Source organism: Balaenoptera musculus, chromosome 8 (assembly GCF_009873245.2).
Source record: "Balaenoptera musculus isolate JJ_BM4_2016_0621 chromosome 8, mBalMus1.pri.v3, whole genome shotgun sequence".
NCBI lineage: Eukaryota > Metazoa > Chordata > Mammalia > Artiodactyla > Balaenopteridae > Balaenoptera > Balaenoptera musculus.
This window is the reverse complement of record NC_045792.1, coordinates 103,419,374-103,430,447: the sequence shown is the minus strand read 5'-3', so window position 1 is coordinate 103,430,447 and position 11,074 is coordinate 103,419,374. Positions and strand designations below refer to the sequence as shown.

The 11,074-nt window shown below is 54.5% G+C and overlaps 2 protein-coding genes across 6 annotated transcripts; one reads left to right on the top strand and one right to left on the bottom strand.

The window, feature by feature from the left end:
• The first annotated feature begins 503 nt into the window (after nt 1-503).
• RNASEH2C (ribonuclease H2 subunit C) lies at nt 504-2,454 on the top strand. The gene is made up of 5 exons (XM_036861921.1): nt 504-761; nt 952-1,148; nt 1,229-1,348; nt 1,673-1,809; nt 2,320-2,454. Exons 1-4 carry the CDS (start codon nt 590-592, stop codon nt 1,697-1,699), a joined length of 516 nt encoding a protein of 171 aa, XP_036717816.1. The 5' UTR covers nt 504-589; the 3' UTR covers nt 1,700-1,809; nt 2,320-2,454.
• On the bottom strand, nt 2,258-9,747 carry KAT5 (lysine acetyltransferase 5). Of its 5 annotated transcripts, none has more exons than XM_036861916.1 (14): nt 9,171-9,747; nt 9,005-9,071; nt 8,611-8,679; nt 8,388-8,524; nt 7,942-8,124; nt 7,778-7,852; nt 7,594-7,668; nt 6,995-7,243; nt 6,832-6,921; nt 4,980-5,120; nt 4,807-4,900; nt 2,739-2,898; nt 2,523-2,604; nt 2,258-2,429 (listed from the first exon to the last, which is right to left on the bottom strand). In XM_036861916.1, exons 1-14 carry the CDS (start codon nt 9,180-9,182, stop codon nt 2,295-2,297), a joined length of 1,569 nt encoding a protein of 522 aa, XP_036717811.1. In that variant the 5' UTR covers nt 9,183-9,747; the 3' UTR covers nt 2,258-2,294. The 5 variants fall into 5 exon arrangements, with proteins under 5 accessions (XP_036717811.1, XP_036717812.1, XP_036717814.1 ...); XM_036861917.1 differs by having other exon boundaries at nt 7,942-8,097; nt 9,171-9,746; XM_036861919.1 differs by lacking the exon at nt 7,942-8,124 and having other exon boundaries at nt 9,171-9,744.
• Between the last annotated feature and the right edge of the window lie 1,327 nt (nt 9,748-11,074).

The window sequence follows — 11,074 nt, the reverse complement described above, 5'->3', positions numbered from 1 at the left end:
AAATGCAATTTTAATGTTAATTACCAGTTATGTATGGGTTCGTTTTATGAGAGTACTTGCCAAAATCTATTTAAGTTGGGTATCTGGACAAATAAACATTAGGGAAGAGTTAAGAAATCAAAAGGGAAAGAGTACTGCGAAAACTAGACATAAAAAGAAAAGGCTGATATATTTGACTACAAAAAATAAAAGTCTTCTCTGTAATAAAAATGACCAATACAGAAGTTTGTAAGACAAACTCAGGTAAAATATCTTCAACACATTTGAGGAAGGGTTGATAATCCCTAGTTAAACACACACACACACACAAACAAGACAAAACAAAACACTCTCTACCAGTCAATATATAAAAAGTGAACTCTTAGGGATCGTTTTAATGTTTTACAATAAAAATATACTATTGGAAAAAAAATTTCAAGAAAAAAATCTGGGGCTCGAACACAGAGAGGCGAGATTGCAGAGGAGTGTCAGAGAAGCCTACGCTTCCCAGGAGGCTCTGCGCTGACTGCCCCCGGCCTCCCGACAGGCTCCGCGCGCTTTACGCGCCAGCTTTGGCCTTAGCCCGCGAGCAACGGGGTCGCGACAGACAATGGAAAGCAGCGACGGGGAAGCCATCGACAAGCGCCGCGTCCACCTGCGCCCTGTTACGCTGCGCGATCCCGCCCCCGTCTTGCTGCACCTTCTGCCCTGCGAAGTTCTGGTTAACCGGCCCGCCCCCGTGGGGCTCTTCTTCACCCCGGCCATCCGCCAGGGTCCCGACGGTGAGCGCTCTCGGCTGGACTACGGCTCCCGGCAGCCCCCGCGCCGGCGCCGCGCTCTCCTCCGCGAGGAGCCGGCGCGAGGGCTCCCGGGGATCGTGGTCCACCGAAGGTGGCGGGAGGGCGGCTACCGGGCTTGCTCCGCTAGGCCTGGATCAGACCTTCACTGGGGCCCTGCGCCTGCCTCCTCCAGGACTGGAAGTGTCGTTCCGGGGCCGCAGTCTACGCGGCGAGGAGGTGGTGGTGCCGCCCGGCCTCGTGGGATATGTGATGACAGAAGAGAAGGGAGAGGTGTTGCTGGGGAAGCAGGACTTCTCGGAGGGTTTGCAGGATGACGAGCAAGAGGAGCAGGAACTGGTGGAGCCCCCGGAGGCGCTGGAGCGCGACTTCGTGAGCACGGGGCTATAGGGTTGCAAGGGAGCGCGGGTGGGAGCGGCGGCCCCGATGCTGAGCCGGGGCCCCTTCCCCAGGACCGCTTTATCGGAGCCACAGCCAGTTTCAGCAGCTTCACCCTGTGGGGCCTGGAGACTATCCCCGGTCCCGATGCCAGAGTGCGTGGGGCCCTAACCTGGCCCAGCCTCGCTGCAGCAGTGAGTACATGGATGGGCCCCCTCCCTCCCAGGCCCCATCCAACCCCCCACCCCCCGCCCCTTCAAGGTGGTTTCCTAAGTTGTCCAGAATCTTGCCCGTGAGTGAATCTGGGGGCTTCGGGGCTGGGGAGACCAATGGGGCAGATGGAACCTGGGTCTGACTGGAGGATTAGACTGGGTAGGGGCAGCATGGCTTCCCCACCACTCTTCTCTGGCCTTCTAGAAGGGCTATGATTTTGAGCAGCTGGGTCTCTCCCCTGAGGATCTAGGCCACCCAGTCACTATACTGCAGAAATCCAATAGTAGAGGTGATTCCCGTTGCAGATTCACGCACAGGTACCCGAGGACTGAGAACCAGAGCTTGAAATTGAAAGCCACCGATCCCTTCACCCCAGTAAACCCTTCTTCACTTTGGAGCCTGATTCCATCACCCCAATAAAGGAGCTCGTCACAGAACACCTGTAAGTTTGCCAGCACCTTGGCGCCAGCACTGCCCCTTCTCCCACAAGGACCTTTCACAGCTCTGACCTATAGAAACAATTTATTGCCGGGGGCAGTGGGGCAAGAGAGGCCAGAATTCTGCAGCCAGTTCCCACCCCACCCCACCCGCAGCTCCTACTTTACAAAAGAAATTTGTACAGCCACCAGTCCTCTATACAAGCCACCCGCACCCCCCATCTCACTGTACACAGCTGCCTGGCTCCCTCTGGTCCCTGGTTCACAGCAGGCCTGGACCTGCAGCCAGCTGACCTTGGAGTTGACCTGAGCCCTGAGCTCGCCTTGGTGCTAGGCACCAGCAGGCCTTTACCAGGCCTGTCCTCTCCTTGTGGAGTTGTCCTCAGCCCTGTCTCCCTTGGCGCGCCTCTTGGAGACCCCAGTGGGGGAGGGATGGGCTATCAGCCCCAGTTCTGCTGGCTTTGCTGGCACTGCCACGGGCAGTGCCTGGTCACCATTTTCCCCTCTTGCTCCAGTCCTTGGGAGTGAAGTGCAGACACTTGGAGTCGATCCGAAGAAGCCGCTTGAGCATAGCCCGTTCGTGCCCATCCACGATGTCCTCCGACAGTGTGAGGATATACTGGCCCTGCACAGGAGACGGGGCCAGGCAGGTCAGCCCACGCGGGGCCTGCTCTCCACACCCCTACACACACCTGTCTCCCACTGCCTGCCTCCCTACCTTGTAGTAGTTGATGAGGTTGAGGTACTGTAGAGTGGAGATGACATCCTCCTTCTTGATGCTGGTAATTTCACTGATCTCACTGTGGGAGGGCAAAGATCAGGTCCCCTGGGGGCCTACATCTCCGCCCCAGGCCCCCAGCAGCCCGAAGAGTGAGAAAGCCCAGGAACAGACACGTCATGCCATGCAGCCCCGGGTAGGCAGGGCAAGGCTCACTTGATGGTGATCTGCGGCCTCTCCCCGCTCTCTGACTTCAGCCCCATCAAGATCTCCAGAATGGTCTGGGACCAGTAGCTTCGGTAGGATAGGAGGCCAAGATCCGAGAGGGGCTTCTCAGGGGTCCCCGTTTTCCCTTCCACTTTGGAGAGTTCATAGCCTAAAGCAATGGAGCAGGAGGGGGTGGGTGAGCAATCACAGCGTTATGCACCCATCGTTTAAGAATGCAGGTTGCAGAGGTAGACTGCACGGCTCCCATCTTGGGCCTGCCATGTGGTAGTTCTGTGCCTCAGTTTCCTTGTAAAGGACTAGTTAACATACTGTTCACCTGTGTGCTGAAGGCACTGAGAGAAGCAGCTACAATCAACTAGAAGCCAGTGAGGGCTTACAGGTGGGATGCGGGGAGTGCAGAGAAAATGGTTTGTGGAAAGTAAGTGCCTCCAACTTTCCTCAGTCATACCAGACTCTCTGCGCCAGGATATGCGAGGAGAGAAGTGGGGCAGACCCCACCTCTGGTCCAGGCCTGAGGATGCTTGCATTCTCAGTCAAATCAGTCCCCCGGCTGTGACCTGAGAAGCATCAGCTGCTCTAAGACCAGGCTGGCCTGACTGGGTGGCTGGGAGGAAGCAAGGAGAGGGGCACCAAAGCACTTCCCAAGTCAGAGGGAGGCCATTCCTCAGCAGTAAGCTACCTCTCCAGTGGCTCTCTCCCTCCCACTCTGACTGCTCTGCCCTCCTCTACCCTGCTGACCACTGGGCACTGGCAGGCAGTTCCTGGTGAGACCCTCAGGCCCTGCAAAACCCTGAGCAGTTTCACATCTCTTGGACAGTATTCATTTCCCCATCAGGGCCCTGAGATGTCTCCACTACTTCTAGAAGCCCTTCTTTATCCTCAGTCATAACGAGCCTTGTGTTGGATCGTAGCCCTTTCTGCTTTCCCCCTTGATTCATCTTTATCAGCCAGTCTGACCCTCTTGCCCAACTTCCTGTGCCTTCCACCAAGCAGCCCGGTGGGGAGGACAGAGAGGCTTGTGCTTTGGAGGAAGGAAGCATGAAGAGGGAAGGGGCACACTTGAGTTCTTACTCAACTTCTGGGGGAGTGCATGCAGAGTCTTGACAGATCAGCTGGAGGCCACACTTGCCTCCTCAGCTGCAGGAACTCCCAGCCCCTCCCAGTGAACACCGACCCACCCTCTGGAGCTGCCTGGAATGGTGCTTCTAGTGTCCTGTCTGCTCCTGCCGGGCACAACTGAGCACGTTTCCTTGGTGGCCCCGCACACATCCCATCTCCACTGAGGTCTGAGCTCCAAGGCCTAGACTGGCTTTCAGCAACCTTCTGCTCTTCAGGCAGAAGGTTTCCTGAGGATGTGACCCCATCTCGGCATCTTTCTATACCAATAAAATTTCTCAGAACATGACGGTGATCAAGTCAAGCCTCCAAGTCTTCACCAGACAGCTAAGCCTCCCTCCTTATCTCCCGGGTCAGAGCTTGGTTATCCCAAGGGTGTAGTGAGTGGTGAGTTGAATGGAATGAGGGTAAGAGGCTGGGAAGCAAGAGGGGGCCTTGGGGGCTAATGAAGAGTTCATGTCTGATGAGGGGCAGAGACCAGATCCCTGTGAGTCACGTTTGACGTCACATCTGCTGTCCCCAAGGCTCAGGGAACAAGTGGGGAAATGAACCACAGGTCCTTGCCCAGGAACGTGCATAACCGCACAGGACCAGACAGCTGAGCAGGAGCGGCTCACTTGGCTTCTGCCCATGCCCTGGGCAGGAGCAGACAAGTCAGATTTGGGAAAAGTTGAGTGGTACTTAGAACCTTGGCCAAGGAACTATGAGGGGCTGAAAACCTAGTCCAGATGAACAGGGCAGTCACCCCAGAACGGAGAGAACCTTGGGAGAGTCTCATCTTTATTTCTAGCCAGTTCCCCTGGTGACTGGACAGCACAGCCGGGGCTGGGAACACAGCAACCCGACATGTCTGTGTGCAGCATCTGTGCATGAGACAGCGACGGGGCGTGGGCCTCCCAGGACCTGCCCCCAGCCCCCGGCCAGCAGCACAGGTACTCACTGAACTCGATCAGCAGCTTGCCGTAGCCGCGGCGCTGGTAGGGAGGCAGGGTCAGGATGCAGGCCACGTTGTAGTCTTCCGTGGATTCCTTTTCCTGGAAGAGGGGCAGGTGAGTGTGAGGGAAGGGACCTCGCTCAGGGCAGGACTGAGGAACAGCCTGGACGAGCACTCACCTTGGAGAAGTAGCCCACGATGTGGAAGCCCTTGCAGTCATACTCCGTCATGACGTAGAAGAGGAAAGGGTCTGTGTCATAGTACAGTGTCTTGTGGTCGAGGAAACACTTAGCCAGAAGACACAGGTTCTGGGAGTAACTCTACAAACGAAAAGGTCTGTCACCACCCTGGGTACCCAGCCTTGAGCATGGCCATTGGGCCAGGGTCAGCCTGAAGCTTCTTTGTCCCCCAGGCTGATAGGTGAGGAGCCTTCCCCCCTGGGGCCTGACCCAGTCCATCGGTCAGGCTGTCCGGTGCATGGGCCCTTCTTAGTGTCCAGGAGCCCATGTTTCAGCTCTGTGATGGTGTTCAAGCACCCACCTCCCGGTGAGCTGGCCAGGTCTGTTCCTGCTCCCCATACCCCCATCTAACTCTGGCCTGGAAGCCTCCACTGCCCTCTGCCACAGTTACCAGTCAACAAACTGATGTGTCCCCACGAAGAAAGACTGACCAAGGATTATGAGAAAAGCTCTGCCTGTGTGACAGTCTTAGGAAACTGGTTGTCAAAAAAACAACACTCTGCAACCCAAAGTCACACCTCTTGAGAACTGATCTGCTTTTCTACAACAGGGGTAAAGAATTCTGGAATGTGACAAAATAACTGCCTCAAGGGCTGCCCCAGCAAAATTATTAATCTTGCTACTTTACTTCTATTCTCACAACTTTCCTGCATTTCAGATTTGGCTTTTTAAGCACCTGCTGGGCATGGCCATGTGGATACCCAAGCCCACACTTAATACAGTTAACAGTGGTTAAACCAGCATCTTCCTCTCAAGTCCCCCCACCACCCAAGCAAGAGCTGTCCCCTGCCAGTCTAGGTGACTGCCTCTCCCTCCCCGCCCTCCAGGCCCCAAGGATGGAGGCATTTCAGTTTTAAAGGTCCCTCCAGGTTATGCCCTTCTTCCTCCCCACAGCCAGACTAAGGCAGGTTTGAAGCCCCAAACCTGTAGTGTCCCCACTTCCCAGCTGACCTCAATCCCACCACCTGAGCTCTGTTCCATGTAAGAGAGCCTTGCCTCATCCTGTCTGCCCTCCAGCCAGAAGAAAGGATCTTCGCCTTTTACACTGTCTCTGCACATTTTTTTGCATTTCACAGATAACGCATTTTTTTTTAACAAATTGAAGGTTTGTGGAAACCCTGCATTGAGTCTATCGGTGCCATTTTTCCAAAAGCATTTGCTCACTTCATGCCTGTGTCACATTTTCATAATTCTTGCAATAATATTACAAACTTTTTCATTATATATTTGTTATGGTGACCAGTGATTCTCAATGTTACCACTGTAATTGTTTTTTTAGACACAATGCTACTGCACGCTTAACAGACTACGGCATAGCGTAAATGTAACTTTAACATGCTCAGGGAAACCAAAAAAATTGGTGTGACCACTTTATTTCGATGTTCACCTGATTGCGGTGGCCTGAAACTGAACCCGCAGTATCTCTGGGGTCAGCATCCGTTCCTGCCCTTCAGAACCCACTGCTTGTGTCATGGCTCAAAGGTTACCTCCTCTGTGAAGCTCTGCTGTCCACCTCTTCCGGATCCTGATAACCCACCCTTCGTGTTTCATGACACGTATCACACTGGGATCTATGCAGCCATTAGCACGTCTGCTTTCCCCTGTGAGATTCTGTCTAATTCACCTTGTACAATATCTCCCACCACCTGCCCTACAGCAGGAATGCAATAAATGGGGTGAACAGATCTGTTAGCCAGAATGGTCAGTGTTTTCCTGAGCTGGAAGAAGCTGCTCACTTGACTCCCTCAGACTCCCGGCAACAAGGACTCCCCGCTGCCCCTCAGCCACTGACCTTGTTCTTACGTCCATCGATCTCAAAGAAGGAGATGGTGCCCTTTCGGTAAATCTCGTTGCCTGGAGGATGTCGCAGGTCACACTTGGTCTGAGGAAGAGAGAAGAATTAGGGGTGGGGGTGGGGGGTTGCTAGGAGGGTGGCCTCCTGGGACCCCTCATACCAAGTGACGCTGCAGACACTTGAGGCTTCGGCCGTACTTGAGGCAGAACTCGCAGAGGTAGAGGACGGGCAGCGTGGTGAGCTCCTGTGGGTATGGGGAGAAGTACCAGGGCTTGAGGCGGTGCCGGCCCAGCTCGATGCACTCGATGTTCTTCATCCGGGTGACGATGTCGTCGTGGCTCCGGTCAGACACCAGGCTCCCAGTCATGCGAGGAGCTGACGGTATTCCATCTGAGCTGTCCTGCGAGTCCTGCCCAAGGCCGGTGGAAGACACCAGGTTACAGGAGACAATTCAAGCAGGGCACTTTACAGCTCCCAGCCTTTCCACAGGTTTCCTTGTTCAAACCTAACAGCAAACCTATAGGGAGAGGTACTAAAATCCCCACTTTCCAGTTAAAGAAACCAAGACTTGGAAAGTTTTCATTTGGAATGTAGAAAAGATCACCCAATGCCTGATCTGAACTAGCTCCGCCTCACTCCTAATCCCACCAACACCATCTCTGCTCAGCACCCCTTGTTCATTTTTAAACTAGTCGCTAAAGTCTCCGCCCTGCCTATGTCCCCTCCTTTTCACCCAGCCTCCCTCTTCCTCAGACCTACCTCATCAGTGCCCAAGCAATTCGATTTTCGTTTCCGCCCTGGCTGAGCTGCCACTGCCCTACGGGCTGATCCATTCTGCAGATGAGAAAGTAGGAATAGAAAACAGAGCTGTGAAATGAGCCCGAAAGGGGCTACCAGAGATTAGAAGAAGGGAAGGGAAGAAGAGACGGTTTGGGGGACTCACCTGGGGAAAAACTGAGGCTGGGGCTGTCTCGCTGGGCACTGGAGTCGCTGGTGAAACCACCTCCACCTTCCGTTTCTGCAGAGAGAAACCAGGACAGGTGGGTCAGAAGGTAGAGAAGGTGGGACCTGAGAGGAAAGCAAGGTCCCTGGAATTGCTGAGGGTACCGTTGAGCGGTGGTTGGGCTGCAGGCAGGAGCTGGAGGAGAGCGGCTGGTCGGGCTCGCCACCGGGAATGGCCTCCCGCTCCTTGGGCAGGTTGAAGCGGAGTGTGATCTGGACCGGGATTGGCAAGGTCTTCCCGCTGGCCTGGGCGGAGGCCGGCTGTAGAGATAGGTCCAGGGTCTTCCTCTGGGGCGGGGTTGGTGGTGGGAGCAAGAAGGGGAGTAGGGCCCCCTCAGCATGAAGTGATCAAACCCCACCCTCTGCCCTTTCAAGGACACAGGAACAGCCACTGGACTCTGGAAACTACATCTGCAATTTGGCCCCCATCCTTCGCAAGCTGAAACCAGGGTGGGAGGGGACAGCCTCCAGCCCATCCAGGAGCCACTAAGGCCAAGAGATTTGAAAAGTAGGAGGCAGGAGAGAAGAGGTGAAGCAGGGGACCTACTCACCACCTCTCTCTCTGGAGAGCCGGGGCGGGACCCAGGAAGTCCGTTCTTGGTGGGGGTCTTGGCCTCTTTCTTGGGGAACTGGATCTTCTTTAGGTCCAGCCGCTCGTGGGTCACCCATTCATCCAGGCGTTTGTTGACTGCAGCAGTGGGGATGGCTCAGGAAGGAGTGCCAGAGGCTGCCCCGCAACCCTGCAGCCCCACCTCATCCCGGCCCAGAACTCACAGTCAATGTAATGGACGTAGAAAAGCTTCCGGCCACTGATGTCCTTCACGCTCAGTATCTCAGCCAGGGCTGTGGAAACAGCAGAGGCAAGGGCCTTAGACAGACCAGGCCATGAGGCTCCACCCTCCTACGACCTGAACTCCACCACGAGGCCCGGTTCCTAAGCCCCAGCACTTGGAACCGCTCGCTCAAGCCCCCGTTAGTCACCAAGTGCCATGCCCGCTCCAAGCCCTGCCCGGTCCCTCACAAACGGCTAAAAGCCACGCCCCTCCGGAGTATCTGCGCCCCGCCCGCTCCAGGATTCTAGAGGCCCCACCCCCTCCCCGGGGTTCGGTTGACTCTCCCCCGCCCCTCGCCCTCAGGTTCCTTAGCCCCGCCCCCCGACGTCACTCACGCCACTCATCTTCGTTGTCTTGGTTCCGCCGCAGCACGGGCAGGCGGCAGCCCTCGATTATCTCCCCCTGGGGAGACAGCGCGGCGCCAGGGTCGGCTACTGGGGGGCCTCGGGCTCTACCCACCTCCCCTGGCTCCCTCCGCCCCGCCCCGGGCACCGGACTCACCACCTCCGCCATCTTCCCTCCCTCCACTGCCACTTCCGGCCCCTCTGGGAGACGTCACTTCCGGGACTGAACACGTTGTAGGCCTGGGCCTCCCCGAAGCGGCTTTACGAGAGGACCCTTGAGAGACATCGCCGCCCATTTTGCTGACGGAGCCGGCCCGTTTGGCTGCTGGGGGAATGGTGTGTTTTAAGTCTCAGGCCAGGTCCTGGGTGGAATCCCCACAACGTGCACAACGATTGGAGGAAAACTGAGTCCGTCACGTGACGCTCACTGGGTGCGACGCCGGTCACGTGGGACTGGTGTTAGTGCTTTGAGGGTGGCCGGGCTGGGGCGTCTCCTACTGGCGTAACGATGCGTCGCGGGGGGTGAACTGCGCGTGCTCGGCCGGGAGTTGGGGGGCGGGTCTGGAGAAGTGGCCGGGACTTGAAGGACTCAACGCGTCGCTAAGTTGTGGACTTCATTCTTTAGGGCTGGGAGTCATGGAAGATTTATGGGTTTGTTGTTTTGTATAATAGGTTGCTAATTATAAGAGTAATTACAATATTTTTCATTTATGCATTCAACAAGTGCTTAGTTACCGCCTACCATGTGCCAGGCACTATTCTTGGAGCCTGGAATACATCAGTGAATAAAATAATCTCCTCCTCCTGAAGCTTGCAGTCTTGGAGGTTGGGAAGAAAAAAAGAGGGGTATAGATAACAAACAGTAAATATATTTTAAAAATAAATTATCTAGTCTATTAAAGAGTGATAAGTGTTTTGGGAAATCAAAAAAAAAAAAAACAAACCTGCAAGGCGAAGGAAATGGGCAGGTAGGCAAACTGTGGCCTGCAGGCCAAATCCAACCCTCTGCTAGTTTTCCTACAGCCAATGGGCTAAGAATGGTTTTTATATTTTTTAAAGCTTGGGGAAATATCAAAAGAATATTTCATGACACATGAAAATTATGAAATTCAAATTTCAGGGTCCGTAAACAATGTTTTGTTGGAGCATAGCCACACCCATTCATTGACGTTTTGTCTATGACTCCATCCACATTAAAACTGAATAATTGGAACTTCCCTGGTGGTGCAGTGGTTAAGAAGCCGGCTGCCAATGCAGGGGACATGGGTTCCAGCCCTGGTCCAAGAGGGTCCCACGTGCCTCGGAACAACTAAGCCCATGCGCCGCAACTAGTGAGCCTGCACTCTAGAGCCCACACACCTAGAGCCTGTGCTCTGCAACAAGAGAAGCCACCGCAATGAGAAGACTGCGTGTAGCCCCCACTCACCGCAACTAGAGAAAGTCTGCGTGCAGCAACGAAGACCCAACGGAACCATAAATAAACAAATAAATAAAATGGATAACTGGGACTCACCTGGTGGTCCAGTGGTAAAGAATCCGCCTTACAATGCAGGGAATGTGGGTTTGATCCCTGGTCAGGGAACTAAGATCCCACATGCCATGGGGAAACTAAGCCCTCATGCCACAACTACTGAGTTTGCATGCCTCAACTAGAGCCTGCGAGCCGCAAACTAGAGTCCATGTGCTCTGGAACCTGTGCACCACAACTAGAGAAGAGAAAATAAACCTGCACACCACAACTAGAGAGAAGACTGTGCGCCGCAAGGAAAGATCCCGCATGCCGCAACTAAGACCCAATGTGGCCAAATAAATAAATAAATATTAAAAAAAAGAAAAGAAGAAGAAGGAAGGAACATGGACTTCTGTTTTCCAAATGTATGTGCTATGGTTGTGCCTAAAAGATCCAGATCCATCGAAGTGCTGGCTGAATTCAAGGTGGGGGTAAACAAGCATTTCCTCTAAACTGCACTAATGATGTGTCCGTGACCTTGAGGGCTGAAGATGTTTCTTCTGGGTAAGAGCTCTTGGGCTGGTGTGTTTTTCAGCGCAGGGTTGTCATTG